This window comes from Pungitius pungitius, chromosome 18 (genome assembly GCF_949316345.1).
Source record: "Pungitius pungitius chromosome 18, fPunPun2.1, whole genome shotgun sequence".
Taxonomy (NCBI): domain Eukaryota; kingdom Metazoa; phylum Chordata; class Actinopteri; order Perciformes; family Gasterosteidae; genus Pungitius; species Pungitius pungitius.
In genome coordinates, this window is record NC_084917.1 from 5693379 (window position 1) to 5708985 (window position 15607).

The 15607-nt window shown below is 39.8% G+C and overlaps 1 protein-coding gene across 1 annotated transcript in view; it reads left to right on the forward strand.

Moving 5' to 3' along the window:
- LOC119227020 (astrotactin-2-like) overlaps positions 1 to 15607 on the forward strand; it is a 170199-nt gene that overhangs the window by 70437 nt on the left and 84155 nt on the right. Inside the window, exons 5-7 of the mRNA XM_037485466.2 lie at positions 5681 to 5788; positions 7435 to 7581; positions 11718 to 11885. Coding sequence (XP_037341363.2) covers positions 5681 to 5788; positions 7435 to 7581; positions 11718 to 11885 — 423 coding nt within the window. The remainder of the gene's footprint in view (positions 1 to 5680; positions 5789 to 7434; positions 7582 to 11717; positions 11886 to 15607) is intronic.

The window sequence follows — 15607 nt, forward strand, 5'->3', positions numbered from 1 at the left end:
CAGCCAAAAGCACTAAAAAGGCCACTTATTCATGTGGTGTACTTTATATCCATAATTACTTAAAAAGAGTACACGGCTGACTTTCAAATAAAAGTTTAAGCACATGCAGCGACAAATATCTGCCCATATTAAGTGTTTAAAAAAAGAACCCTGCTATGCTTCCTGACTCAAAAGGTGCTTTTCTGTAACTAACCTGCATTTATAATTTATTGCAGTATGCATACATACATTTATTTCAACCTTCTTTGCACTACCTAAGACTTTGGCCCTCGTGGAGAGTTGTCAATCAGACAGGCACAGTGTGCATACTGCAATTAACCCACTACATACACATAGTCACTGCATGCTTGTTTGTTACGCTTCTTGCTTGTATTTTTATGGATTTTTCTGGAAAATAATAACTCTGTATTCCTCTTTACTTTTTTGGCAACCTCTACATGTGCAATGTCTCAGCAACGCCTTCTTTAACATGTGCATTATTCATTTCACATATGTTGAAATTATTGTAACATTATAATGCAGGACTGCCACATGTCTGTTTGTATTAAAATGAGTTTATTGCCATTATACTCTACGCGCTTGAGGAGTAGACGAGGTCTATGAGGTTTTACTATTGTTTTGCTGAATAACAGTAACATTAAAGTTCTACCATCTTGCTGAATGCCCTTAATCCTACTCATTTCCTCTCGTGTGAACTCTGTAACCTCATTTCACTTTCTCCTTTAAACACCAAACCACATCATTCCCGCTTCAGTCGTTGTGACATTTCATTCTCCTGTTGCCTGCAATGCTTTTGTTAATAGACGTTGTCTTCTTTTTCTGCTCTTCCCTCTAGCTTTAAGGGTCTATAATCAATAAAAACGTATGTTTGTGTGTGTGTGTGTGCGTGTGTATAATAATAAACACATATATCTGATGAATTCTGATTTGTTGACACATTTCTAAGCTCTTTTTTTATAGTTTATCTTAATGTCTGTCGCAAAACAACATGCCATCATCTGTTATTTGTACCCAGCACAGCACTCTGATATGAGGTGCTGTGTAGTCTGAGAAACACGGTGTAGTCACCCTGGAGGAGGAATGTTAATGATGACAGCAGGTGTCTTTGCCTTATCAAATGCTGACTGTGTGGAGAATCAAGGGAATAACGTCAATTTCCAAGATAGTATTGCATGCTTTCAAAGTGTTGATTGAAAGTTTGTGAGAAGTAATTACAGCACTTTGATATTTAAATGTAAGTAAAAGAAATTGTGTTGGTTAAATGCACTATTGGAACTAGTGCGATGAAGGGCAAAACAGATGGAGGCAACGCAGCTTGAAAAAGACCGGGAGCGCCCTCAAATGATTTAATGGACTTCGGGAGCTTGAGAGAAGGTGTGAAAGTGAGATTGGCACGCCCCAGTAATTGGGATTGTAGTGCTGACTGGGGTTTAGCCTCAGTGTGTTTTGGGACTTGATGGTTTCGTGGGACTTGGTTTGGGGAGGTACCACGTCTGAGGGAGAGAGAAAATCAGAAACCACACAACAGAAAAAGGACTCAACGTGTATTTTCAAAAGGGAATAAAAGGAGTGAAATAGAAAAGTTCCAGGGTTATATTTCTAAAGACTTGCTCCTTGAGATGTATCCTTGCGTGCGTTGTTTGTCAAACCAATGCCCTCGCTTGGTTATTCAATTCATCTAAATCACACACACACACACACACACACACACATTCTGTGTATTTGTGTGATCACTGAAACATTGAATCACGCACAGGGCAGAAATATATAAAATATACATGTGTTGTTGACGTTTTATTATTCTGCGTTTATCTGGCCGGCTTGTTTTTTTTCAAATCTGTACGGCAGACAAAAAGTGAACAAATCTCAAAAGATGTGCTTGGGAATTGCTCATTACTTCACAAAACGTGTTTCGGAAAACAAACGGACAATTTCAGTGCAGACAGAAAGAGAGACGGCAATAGCCTCTTTGTTCACTATTATAAAAGGTCCACCTTTATAATACTGAACAAAGAGGCTACACTGAGTTGTTGTTGTCGTCTTCAAAGCTGCTTATCCTTCACACAGGCCTTCGGGGGGGGCTGGAGTCAATCCCAGCCTACCGAGTTGTTGTTGTTTAGTAGTTATTAAACAGGAAAAACACATTGTGATGTTCATTAGGGCGACCGGTTCTTTATTTTGTACACAGTTTGCCCGTCATTCAATTTTTTTTATTGACCTCTCAGAAGGTTTTATTCCAAATATTCAGACTGCACAAAGGCTATGCTTTGAAATTGCAGACTTACTGAAATGTAATAATTCATCCTATTTCACCATTACAATAGGATCACTCTCCCAAAAACCAGCTACAAGGCTCATGCTTTAGTAAATCAGCCTCTAATCTCATGCTTCTTGATAGTGGAATTTTATTGGACGGGTAATTTGCACACTTTTGTGTATGTTAATCTGATCCAGAGATTAAGTATTCACAAATAGCCAATCCACAGTTATTTACCTTGGCATTATGAAATGTCATTCATATGAGTGAGCCCAACGCAGAGACCAACAGTTGGGAAGCGCATTTAAAGTAAACGCAAGCTTCCGCAATGGGCCACAATAGTGATAAAAATTGCTATAAGATCCAGATAAGTTTAAACTTTTTGGCTCCATTCGTCACTAAGCAACCGGGTCCCGCCTCAAATTCTATATCCAGTCCTCTTTTTATACGTTCTATAACTACAGCAGACGTTGTCACTCGGTGTACTGTCACCTGACTTCTTCCTTTACGTTCACCAAAACTACAACGGAAAAATATATATATATACTTTAAGACTTAAAGGGATGTTATTAAAGGGAACCCATGCTCCAGCTATGGAACTCTAAACGCATTGAAATACTATCTGCCAGTGAATTCATGTACCATGACAGTTACAGTGTGATACAGACTAATGTTTTTCAATAATTCAAACCTTTTTCATGTGATGTTTAAAATATATAAGCACAGTAATTATTGAATGTTTTTAGGCTTCACGATGCTCCCTTTTTAACACATTTATGTGACTCGACTTTTTTCCCCCCGTCTTCATCCACAACCTCTCGGGCGTGTACGAACACGTGGCATATATTCCGAGGCAATTTTACAGCACATTGCCTCGGCTCGGCTCTCCAAATACCGCCAGCCTCCTGCACTCAAAAGCCCACTCCCACTCTCGGGCCTGTATAAGCGCACCCGACCAAAAGAATAGCCACCATCTTTCTGCGAGCACGTTTTTCACCGACGTAATATACAGTTTTATCAGGTCCACAGTCTTTTAGGGAGTAGGCGAATTTTCATGAGCTGACATAATACCTAGAAAGTGAGTAAGAGGAGATTTTAACTGCAATGCACTATCCTTGAAAATAACCACCTTATAATTTATTATTATATAGACTCTTAAAAGAATTAAAAACAGTTACAACTATTTCAGAATGAAGCAGCTGTTCTTTAATACAACCAAAGAATTCCTTGCCATGTTCTGAAGTTAATTCGATCTGAAGTTTTATATTTTTATATTTGGATATTCTTAACCATTAGTTGAGTGTCCTTTCCTTTCCAATATGAGACGGAATAAGATCTTTGAAAGTATGTAGCGATAAGCTTTTGTTGGCGAGGACTGAGCACTTGACCACAAAAGGAACATTTCTACGTTACATTCAAGAAAACAACCCAAAAAACAAGATTTTATATATATAGCATGCCGGTAGGGTTAACAAAAAAAGAACAGAGTGTTGAGGAATTTAATTCAATGGGCACATAGTTTAACAGCAAAGTCACACATTTACAAACTGTGGCACATTGTGTAGTGTAATCCTGGTGTCATTAATTGAGTCATATGCTGAGTATAACACATGCTTCTTCACTCAAGCCAATTAAAACACTTGTGAACCTCACAGACAAATAGTGGGGGGTGTGAAAGTGTGAGGGAGACTTTTTCATGCAGAAGTGTCGCAAAGATTCATATGTTTTGGAAGAATAATTGATCCGAATGGGAAAAGTAGACGGGTTTACTGGTTAGAGGGTTTGTAAAAAGATGTTTTGTGGTTTTAAATGTGGCCCTCTGTTGAATTAATCAACACTTGGCTGTTTTTTATCCTGCGTTCACTGTGAAGGCATGTGGAGAAAAAAAACAACATATATGAGTACAATCCTTTAAATTATTATTTAACTATAAATGCAGTGCATTCTTTTAATTATCATCCATGTACCATTAAGTGAACAACTACCAATAGACAGAAATTAGATATCCTCCTCTGACCCATAATTACCCCCTGTGGTGTGAAGCTTTTGCCTCTTGTACCCTATTGTACTTTTATGTCATGCACGCATCCTCCTTTCTATGTGCTGTCAAACACAGTTATGTCTTCATCAGAGCCACAGTCAACAGAAAGGCATTGATTTTCTTTCAGTCCGTTATCCTCTTTCTGCTCTGGGATTATGAAGTGTAATCTGGGTGATCCCGGGGATTATAAAAGCAAACTGTGTACAACCATCAGGAAATCAGATTGACAGTATTGGCATAACGTCGTGTCTTTACGGTGTGGCTTTATTCATGGTTAAATCAATTTCTTGTATTAATGAGGAAAAATGTGCTGCTGGATTTACATTAATTAACATACTTGACAGAATCACGTCGTTGGACTGTTTTAGATCACTTAGTTATCCATCACGCCTTTACACTCTGCAAATCCCTGGCAGTTATCACTTATTGGCAGCCCTGGTGCATTCTGATATGTTTTTTTGATGTTCGAAGTGGTAACCCAGTACAAACAAAGCCTCTTAACTCTCACTTTGAAAAACAGGCATACACACACACTCTGGGGATGTGACCCAATTTGACAACCAAATTGAGCCCCGGAGACTTGATAACGATGGACAAATATGGCAGCCAACAGATCTGACAAAGGGGGTCAGGAAGTGTGGAGCGGTGGAACTTTCTCAATAAATGTTGGATATAACAACATTTTGGTGGCGACAACCATGATGTATATATATTTTTTTTAATTCAGCACCACATATGATTATTTAGTCCAGTTAGAATCACTAACCATGCTCTACCTGTTAACATATAAACAGCACATGTCATATTGGCCTTCAAATAGGATATAAGCAAGCGTACATTTTGATTGTAAAAAGCTTACGCTCAAAATGTGTTAAGAGTTCAATACAATGTGCTACAATGTGTCCATTATCATTGAATTTCAGTTATGCGGTAATGATAATCCAGTATGACAGCAGAGGGATTACCACACTACACTCATATGTTCTCTACAATTTGATTACGCTGTTAACTTTTACAATTATATTATAATAATTCAAATACTTCAAGTGCTGGAAATTCCTCATCTGAATAAATCATGTGGTAAATGAATAAATCATTCACTGCAATCAGAAATCTTTGCTGTATTTCCCTAAAAAATGAACGCATGCACACTTTCAACAATGAAGTAAGAAGATTTGTTTGCACACAGGTGAAAAGTGAATTAAGTGGCCTAAATTGTTAACATTTGAATTTAATTTACTTAACTATACAGAATTCAACTGAACTTAAATTAAAATAATATCCCGTACATTTTGCAATGCGACAGCATTAGAGCTTGATTGATTTATTATTCTCAATTTTTTTTTTCTTTTTTTTTTCCTCCCTTGTTTTCTTACTCTCAGCCCCGGGAGGCGTGTTCGGTCCTCAGGGGGAATCAGGGTCCGAGCCTGAAGACGACGGCCAGATGAAGTTTTACACAGAGCAGCACAGAGGACGAAGGCGCAGCAAAGGTGAGCGCGGAAGCAGGTGTAAGCCGTTATTATACATTTGCCACATGTAAAACACGTTAACTCACAGGGGGGGAAAGCCTCTTATCCAATAATGCATTTCGAAAAACAAATGAATTCAGTGTTTCCCCCCCCCTCCCCCCCTGGAAAAAATATGAGCCCGCAGCGGAGTGAAATGAGGCTCGACCTATCTTGGTGTCGTCAGCATGGCTGAAAGTAGGAAGGAGTCATGCAAATTCCCGGTGGGGTTTAAAGTGCTGTTCCGCGGACCAGCTCAATGACACTCAACGCGGATATATGTGAGCAGATGGAAATGGAGGCTCAGTTGATGAGCAAAGCTGAGTCACATTACTTGGAGGGGAAGCATGATTTTACCTTCCTTTTCCACTTAGTGATCCAAACTCTGCGGGTTTGTGTGAACAGAGGATGAAGCAGAGAGGTTGTTCCTGTATTCACTTTAGTGTCCATATCTATATATCTATGTATAGATGGATGTATGCTTTTTTTTGTGGCCATAAAGTGTTTGCCGCCGTGAGCTTTCATGCTTCTCTCCACTCAGTGGGCTTTTATAGTAATTGAGGGGGCCCTTCAAGAGCCCAGTGACACTACCCACAAGGGATTAGCTGCTCTACCACTTTGGCCGCGGACAGGTGTTCTGCTGCCTTCACAACGTCGTGACTGTGGCAGACATGCCGTCCAGCGTGTGGGGATTCATTATCCTTGGCTCGGTCTCCCTGGCTTTGACCTTGAGCTGCATTTCATCACTTCCAAACTTCCAAGGGTTTACTTATTGACCTTTTATTCTGAATACATTTCATATTTGTACATTGCAAAAATTGTAGTAAAATGTTAAAGCGTCTAGAATGTTTTCCTTAAATTTGTGGTAGAAAAGAAACGTCTTCCTCATCTTAACCCACTGAATTGTTGTCGGGCTTGTGTCATATGACGCAAATGACCTTGTGAGTGCATGTGATCCTATATTAGAAAAGGTAAAGGACACAGCAGACCTGCGTACACACACACACACACATGAATGGAAACGCCCATACATCTCCATCTCCATGCCAGAATCTCCACGGCTTAAGTGGGTTTCATGTAGAAATCTCCTCTTAAGAACGTTTGTTAAGTGATGCCTAAATCCACTGATCACATTCCAGTAAGCCTCCTGTCAACACGCCTACTTCTCTCCCATAATAAATATCACGAGACGCCGGTATAGCGGCTAATTTTATTTCCTACGTCCGCCTTGGAAATGGCAGCCCCCCCGACAGAGCCAAAGGGCAACCGGAAACGGTCGATCCATAACCCTGTCAGTGGCAATGAGACCCTTCATCACACTGGTAGGTGACGGTGGGCATCTTGGCAGAAGCCCGGGTATTCCAAGTCGTCCTTTTCTTTGCCAGGCCGGACTCGAATCTGGGTTCAATTCATATTTCAGGAACACAATAAACTGAATTTTGGGCTGCATTTTCAACAAGGCAAGCCAAATCAGAGGATCTAGTTTGAGGTTTGCTTCATGTCTTTAACGGGGGGGGGGGGGGGAGGTTGGAATACAATCTTGTGTTCAAGAGCCTGATTAAAATCAAAAAGGGTTTCTGTCAAACTGTTCGCCCTTTTCTTTCTTCTTTTTTTTTTCTTCCTCCCTCTAGGCCACTCACACAGTCCCCTGAATAAGGTGACCCTGACGTTGATTACCATCAGCACGTGTGTCATTGCCATTGTCTACGCTACGCAGGAGTCGTGCCCTCTCACCGTCAAGGTCACGCTCCATGTACCTGAGCATTTTGTTGCAGACGGTAAGAGCGACGCATGCATTAGACCCGGGTCAGATATTTAACAAAAATTTTTTTTTTTCGTGTGTTTAGCCTTGTATATTTTTTCGTCATTGCAATGGGTTTTTTTGGGAAGGTTTTCGCTCGTAATTGAAACTATAACGTATAAAACGCAACAACGGAAAGGGGGAGGTGGGAATATCTGGTCAAACAACAAGACACAACGGAGTGTCCATTATCACATTTGTGATAAACCCTCACAGTGTCGGATGAGATCCCGGTACATTACGCAGAGCTGAGCATTGTGTCGGACGCTTAATAAGGGGATACATTTTTAGAGCGTGTTGTAATAATATCCATCAGGGTACACCTTTTGTTTTCTTTTTTTCAGCCATAATTGGATAGGGTTGTCATTTAAGCAGCACACTGCAGGGGTGACTGTCCACGTACACACGCTGAAAGATATAATGCAATTTGTATGGTTTTTAGTTGTTGGGAGGAAGAGCTAATGGACCTGGGGCAGCTCTCCAGGCTTCCGCCGCTTCTATTTACAAATGGCTTGCAATAACATTTCCACCCCCTTCTACTGTGATTTGTGGTTCTACCTTTTAATGCTTTTCAGTGTCAGCGCCCCTTCTGCACGACTGATAAAGTTCAAACGACGCCCATCCATCCGACAAAAAGTAAATGATGTGCTAGAACCAAAAAAAAAAAAAAAAATGAATCGGGACAACGGAGTCTACTTGACTGCAAGCTCCAGATAGAAAAAAAAAAGAAGAAGAGATTCATTGTCCCCGCCAACAACTGAATGTCATATGGAGTCATATGGAGACTGATGGAGGGTTTGCGTTCAAATCTGTCTTTTTTTTCCCTCTGTTTTTGCAGTGGATTCGCTGTGAGAACTTTATTACATGTGACTTCCCTGATTTCAATACAAACCTGTTTCTGTCGACGCAGCGATTCTATTGTTTATTTGTGTTTTATAGCTGCTTTACACACAAAAAATGTTAATGTTAATTTTACATGCCAGCGTTGAGCGTTGATATTTTTGAAAATAAATGCCAATTGAGGATAATCGATTTCTTAGGGGCCCATTCACCCGCCCGGAGAGCCGTCCGACTGGGTCTTTTTTTAATTTCGTCGGTGGCTTTGGGAAAATTGTAAATTGGGTTTGTGCATTGGCAAGATAGCACATTAACAACCTTGCTGGGAGGTAAGAGTAAGGAGGTAGGCGAAGTTGCAGGGAAACGAGGAGCTGCAGCCATTTAACTAATGATTGCCATATCTCCGAAAGCGTTCACTTATCATTCGATCAGGTGCTCTTGCCGCCAGGGCCTCGTTTCTATTCCACCCACACAGCCTCAATTTGTGTGCACACGCAGACACAATGGAAACGGAACAGTACACAAAGCGTCCACCACCGCAAGATGGACACCTGGGAAATACAAGGGAATTTAAAAGTGTAAAAAACTTCTGGATTGTGTTCTTATTTTTTTTAATAAGGTGTTGATGTGGGCATTAGTTTTGATGCTGTGGCCGCCAACCGCCGACGTGCTGAGAAGCTTAATGGCGTTGCACAGAGTCGCTGTGGAACGATTGATTGATTGTTTTGTTCTGACCTTCGCTCTGCCGTTAATAACAAGGTAGATGCTACGTTTGGTCAAAAGTTGGGCGCTCTCCTCGGACCCAACGCGAAGTTCTCAACCCGTAGCCAAAAACACACCAAAAAGATGGATGGTTTGGCGCATGTGTTCCTTAGATTTTCACAATCACCAGATCCTTTTAATATTTGCGTTTGACTAGTTGTGTTGTTCTTGGATCTCAGATCTTTGAAGGAGACACCTGAGGCAGAGCAGATGTGATTAAAGGGCGGCTTAAGTCATTAGTCTGGCAAGCGTACAGTGGGAATCAAACAAACAAACAAATCCAATAGATAAACAAACAAAGCAAACCACGTATACATCACAGGATCAGCAGGCAGACAGGAATAAAGACCATAATGCAGTGTGGCTACAATGCAAAGCATATGATATGTGTGAGTAGCGTACTAAATGATTATATTAATACAGGGGATCTAATGAGTGATGGGAGTAGGGGAGACAAAACAAGAGGTAACCACAAACGTCTTGATGATCATGATATCCACTGTAGGTATGAAGACATGGACACGGAGGAAGCGAGAAATGCATGACCAACACTGACTAATCTAACATTGATGGTAATACATGTATCTCTTTGAGGCCAAAAAGGTCAATACTGAATAGTTTAGCACTCGAAAGTGGGGAAGTAAATCATGGGATTCCTTTACAAATTCAGTTAAAAAAAAGTACTGGTTTGATATTAAGTCTGGGAAAGAAAGATGTTTGTTTTGTGAAATAAGATTTTGAGATAAATAATTGGATTAAAATGAGATGTCACTCAGTGTTGGATGCGTGCGAGCGTGGGCCTGGATGTTTGATAGGTAAACAAATAGATCAAACTAGATGTTTATATGATTGAATGCTTTCCATTCCACACCTGTTCCCGAAGCAGTTAAAAGGTTTTTACTCCAACACAATCTTTTTCCCTCAGACTTTTGCACTCAATTCACAATATGCAGAGGACAATTGCAAGCAATCAGCAATGCTCTTACTGCTCGGGAGGGGTTTCTTCACAGGTCTCATGGAAACCAACCCATAATCTAACAATTGCTTCCTCCCTGTGTGAGCTGACAGCATTGAATTTTTCCGTTCCCAGCAAATGAGGGCTACTGGCAGCTCTGTTCACTAACCGCAGTGCTTCTGGAAATAGCCGTCTGATGCTCACCTCTGGTCAGCCTGACTTGGGTGATGCTCTTTGGAATTCCATCGGGAAAATGCAATTTGGTTGCACTTGATAATTGCTTTTCAAGCACGTCCATGAATAGTCAATATATATAGTCAATATATATATATATAGTCATTTTAAAAATGTAGACGACCTCCCTGACTAGTGTGTAAAACAGCAAGAATATATGCAGCCCTTCGTTCTATAGCTCATTATCCATTTTGCATATTGTCCCATGAAGACCTATTTCTATGTATTTGCATATTAATGTCTATACTTTAGGTGCAGCAGAACAATGGCCATAAGCAAACGCAACATTTACTTGAAAGCAATACCAAAATAATGCTAACTCTGAATGAGTTGCCTGAGTTGAATGCGTTGCTCCTATCAAGTTGGCCAGGAAGTCAGAAAATATTACCTAAACAGCGAAAAAATGATAGGAAATGAAATGCAGTACAGTACATGCTTCATCAGCATTCTTTGTGGGGTAAAGTATTACTCTTCTGCGTTATGCATTTGGCTGCAGGGGAATTGGCCTTGTCACTCTTGCTGTGGCTCAGATTTGATTGCAGCATTTCCATCTGCATATTCCTCTCTTTAGAAATAAACAGCATGGAGACCACCGACTTGGAGCCTCAAACCAGGACATACATTATTGAGGGAATCGTGATTATAAATTCCCCAATTGCTTTTACAATTGCATCTATAGATCCTAGCACAATACATTATGTATTTGACATGTATACCTGCTGAAAAAGCTTCCGCCAATTTACGGACCCATGCGCCAATTATTACACAATATAGTTGTGTAATAATCTTTGTTTTCACTAGAGGGTTGAAACACAATCTCCCAAAGCTCCCTTTGGAACTTAAAGTCATTGGCTTCAATTACGGATAATCTTGTTCAATAATCAGAGTTTAAAGATTGGTTTGGGAGCAGTAAGAACAAAAAGTAAGTCAATGCCAATGAGCATAGCATTTACTGAGTGACTTTTGAAGCTCTTTTAGCCCCTTTACTGCAATCACTCAGGAAATCCCATCAATACACACACTATAGGGCTTAATTTTGTCATTTAAATGCAAGCTGGTCAGGGCGGGGGTATAAAAACTTTCCCAGTTCAAGTAACAAATGCAATAGGACCAGGAGAGTTTAAAGTAGGAGATCAGAGCGGTTGTCAGTGAGAGTAATACTTATTCTTTTTGGGGGAATATGTAGCTATGGTGCCACAAATAGGAGTTTGGCATTAGCTACGGCTGGAACATCCAAATGAGGTTTCTGGGCTGGACGCTACGGATGAGTAAAAAAAAAAAAACATTGGAAGAATATGAAGTGTTTATTTCTGTCTTTTTTTCAGGAAGTAGTTTTGTGGTGAGCATGGGCAGCTTCCTGGATGTTTCTAATTGGCTAAACCCGGCCAAACTAACCCTCTACTATCAGACCAATTCGTCCACACAGTGGGTCCTGGACAACTGCGGCCAGAGGACCACTGAGCCCTGCGAGCAGATCTGTGATCAGTACACAGGTTAGTCCACAGAAACATGCATGACCTTGAGATTCTATACTTTGGTTGGAAATGCAAAGCCCCATTTCAGGTCGTTTAGGGTATGTTGAGATCAGATGTAAAATATCTTTTTAATGTTTTTATAACTGCAAGGACGGCAACACCGAATGTGGGAAGGCCTCTTTTGCTACAGGGTTACCTTGAATGAATGTTCTTTAGTGCCTTTCATTAGAAAAAAGTCCTTGGAGGAGCCAGGAACTGCCAAATGCATAAAATGGCAGTGACGAAGTAGTATAATGTTGTTTTATTGGCAATTTTTGTGCAGAAGTAAAAACATTGATTTGTGGCTATGTATTTGTGTCATTACCACCAGCCTCAAGCATATCTTAGTGTAAGCAAGTCAATTAATGATCTTGTTATATTGTCTTACGAGCTCTATCTTTAGTTGGTCTCAGTAAGCATTGGGATCATGTATGATGTTTTAGACCATGTCACTTACTGAAATACAATATGATGCAGGTTTGGGGAGTTTTTTTTATATCTAAAACACATTGTAAATAATTATGTATATAAAAAAATGTTTAACAACAAAATACACTTAGTTAATTTCCTCCTACTTTATTTAACTTATTTTTCTTCCATTTGGAAATATTGAAAAAAGTATAAATCTTGCCACAACCTTCTCAATATTGTCTGAATATATATATATATATATATACTGAATTATATAGTGAAAAATTACCTCTTCTTCCTGATATTCCAATAGACAACCAGAAGGAAACAAACTAAGCGGAAAACAGCCTCCTTAAACCAATGAGACAATGGGATCATGTGTGATTGGCTGAATTGTCAGCTGAGGGAGGCTGTCCTTGTATTGCTTTTCTTTAACACAGGAGTAACATTCAATGGAGGTAAAGCTTAATCAGACAAGCTAGACTGCAATTTGTAACCCCCCCCCCCCCCCCAGTGTGCCTCATCCAGATAAATCATCTGCAGTCTGCAGTACGTATACAAGCCCGTACCACTTTCTGAGAGTATTTGTTCTCACATTAAAACAAACAATCAAAAACCCATCGTGCAGCGCGATGATGTTTATCTTGCGTGGAGTGCCGGACCTCCCCTGGGTTCTTTGTGCCCGACAAGATAAAATCCAAGCTCATTAGAATGGATTACATCTGTAATGTATGTGAAATGTATGTCACCCTGGTCAAGGGCACGTTGTGGGCTGATGCATTATTTATTAGAGCTCCAGACGCCCAACTCGCTCGGTACACAGGACGATGCCAAAAACGGAGTTTGAAGGCGTGCGTTTGTGGATGTGTGGGAATACGCATGTACATGCTGACATCAGTCCCTGGTGTTAATGCATTTTGAGATCAGTAAGTCATTTACTTATATAGACCCAAGGGCATTTGTTATGTTCACCTCGTCAGTACTCCCAGCTCCCCTCGGCTCGGCTCTCTCCACCTATTCCCCATTTTGCATCTTTTCTTTAAAGACGCCAGATTATTATGTTGTATTGCCTCGGGATATCCCCATTCACTCTACAGCCAAACTTAAGAGCTTTCTGTTTCAATCACTGCCCTGTAGCATGCATTTTAGGAAACGCATAATATAACTCAACGATGACACACAGGCATAAGATAGGACAAAGTCTTTCACCCCCAAAAATGTGTTGCAGCAATAGGATGAATTATTGGTTGGGTAATTTTAGAGTTTAAATCACATAGGAAAGCTTCTCTGTTTTGAGCAAGCTGGCAATCTGGTCACGACAATAAGCAATATACAAACGGGTATTTTGCCTTTTGTCGGATGACAAAAAAACGCTTGTCTGGGAAAGTCTTGTTAATATAAAACTAGCTTCCATAGACACAAAAAAAGTGTTTTTCCAGTTTCTTCCACTTGAAATGTGAAATGGTCAAGACACAGAAATGTGTGTGAAAGCTTATGCATATACTGAATGAAATGTTTTCTTACTGTACGGTGCAAGTGCCCTGCTTGTCATCTGTGAACATGCACGGACTTTCTTTAGCTCCAAGGTTTGTATGGCACCACTGAGCACAAAAATGTATGAAATAAGTTCAAGAAAAAATAAATGTTGTTGCTGACGGTGGTGTGCAATGTGACAATTGTTAGTTTTTAAATCTTGAAGTACTTTGAGGGGCTGCAGCACTGTTGGCATTGATGCTCTTCCTACTGTATGATTTTCATTATTCTGATAAAAACTGTCCAAGGACAAAGTGACCACTAGTGTTGGTTTCAGGTTTTTGCAGAGGGAATCTAAAAAAATAATGAGACTGGATAAATGCTGACAGCTGAATAGGTACATTTTAGAATTGGAATATAATTAGAATATAGAATGGAATTTCTGGCTACGCCTCTCAGTGTTTGAAAGAAATTATTTCTACTACTCCCTACCTATTTAATCATATAAATATTCAAACCTCTCCAAAGGGAACACTTGACCCAATCACATCCAAATGGCCACAGCCAGAGATCAGAAATCATTATAATGAAACAAGTATTTTGTAAAATGAGTTGTGTTATACTGATGAAAGAGGGAAAGGATTTCTGTTATGTTATGAAGTAATTGCCACTTGAACTCCTTTAAATGTAATTGAGAACAGCGAGAGCAAAGGAAACACAATGCAGTATCATATGAAGATTTTTCCCCATTTGCAGTGTCAAGTTGTGAATTTGCGTTAAAACCAAGCTAGAATGTACAAAGGGACAGGATGAGCACAGCTAATTGTCGTCATCAAATATCCATTTCCAATCTCAGGTGACGAGCTCTTAATAAGGCCACTAATATGGATCAATCAGTCCACCATAACTTGTGTCACAGGCTCCATGCACAGCAGAACTATTCATACTTCTGGGTAAATATTCATTTTTAGTCATTTTGCAAAAAATAGCAAGAAACTGCTGAAGTTAATATCTTTAATATAACTAATGGCATAGGAGTCTGCAGCCAACATGCTCAGACTACAAACATTTGCTATTCTCAAATTTGAGCCGGACAAATCTTTTTATTCTTTCCATTGATGTCGACTGTTATTACTGCCTTAATATCTTACCCCTGCTTGCTGCATATTGGCATATTATTCATTAAAGACATGATATTTTATAACAAATTAAGTTACATTTCATCATAATCCTAAAAAAAAATGTGCAAAATTAATGCGATTTGAGGAGTGACTCAGATTCCTGGCATATTGGAAAAATAAAACTGTGTAAATGGACCATTAACAGACACTTTATACATCAATTTGCATTCAAAATAAATAAACCTGTAATTGCATTGCAAATGGATGGTAATAACATAACTCACGTGTCCCTGGAATTGCAGCTAAATGTACGCACATGTTAGCACATCGGTGAAGTTCAAATTTAATGACGACACAATCCGATCACCTCGTTTCCTCCTCGTGTGGTATTTTACTGCTGACTTCATCTTTTTAAGAAAGGATTTTATTAACTAATTCAGCTCAACTCCTCCTTTTCCTGTTGTTTTTTTGGGGGTATCTGTCTACAGCCTTTGAGCTCTTCAAAGATTTGCTACACTCAGTTTAAGTTTGTCTTCCTAATCAAAACCTCCCATTTCTCTGCACCACGTTTCAGAAGCATATAGACTGTTTCCCCAAACTGATTCTTGCGGGTTGTCTAAAGGTCAGTTAATCCGGCAGAATGTGTAATCAGCCAGGGGTATTTCTCCCCATTAATTGCTTGATCCTCCCTCAAAG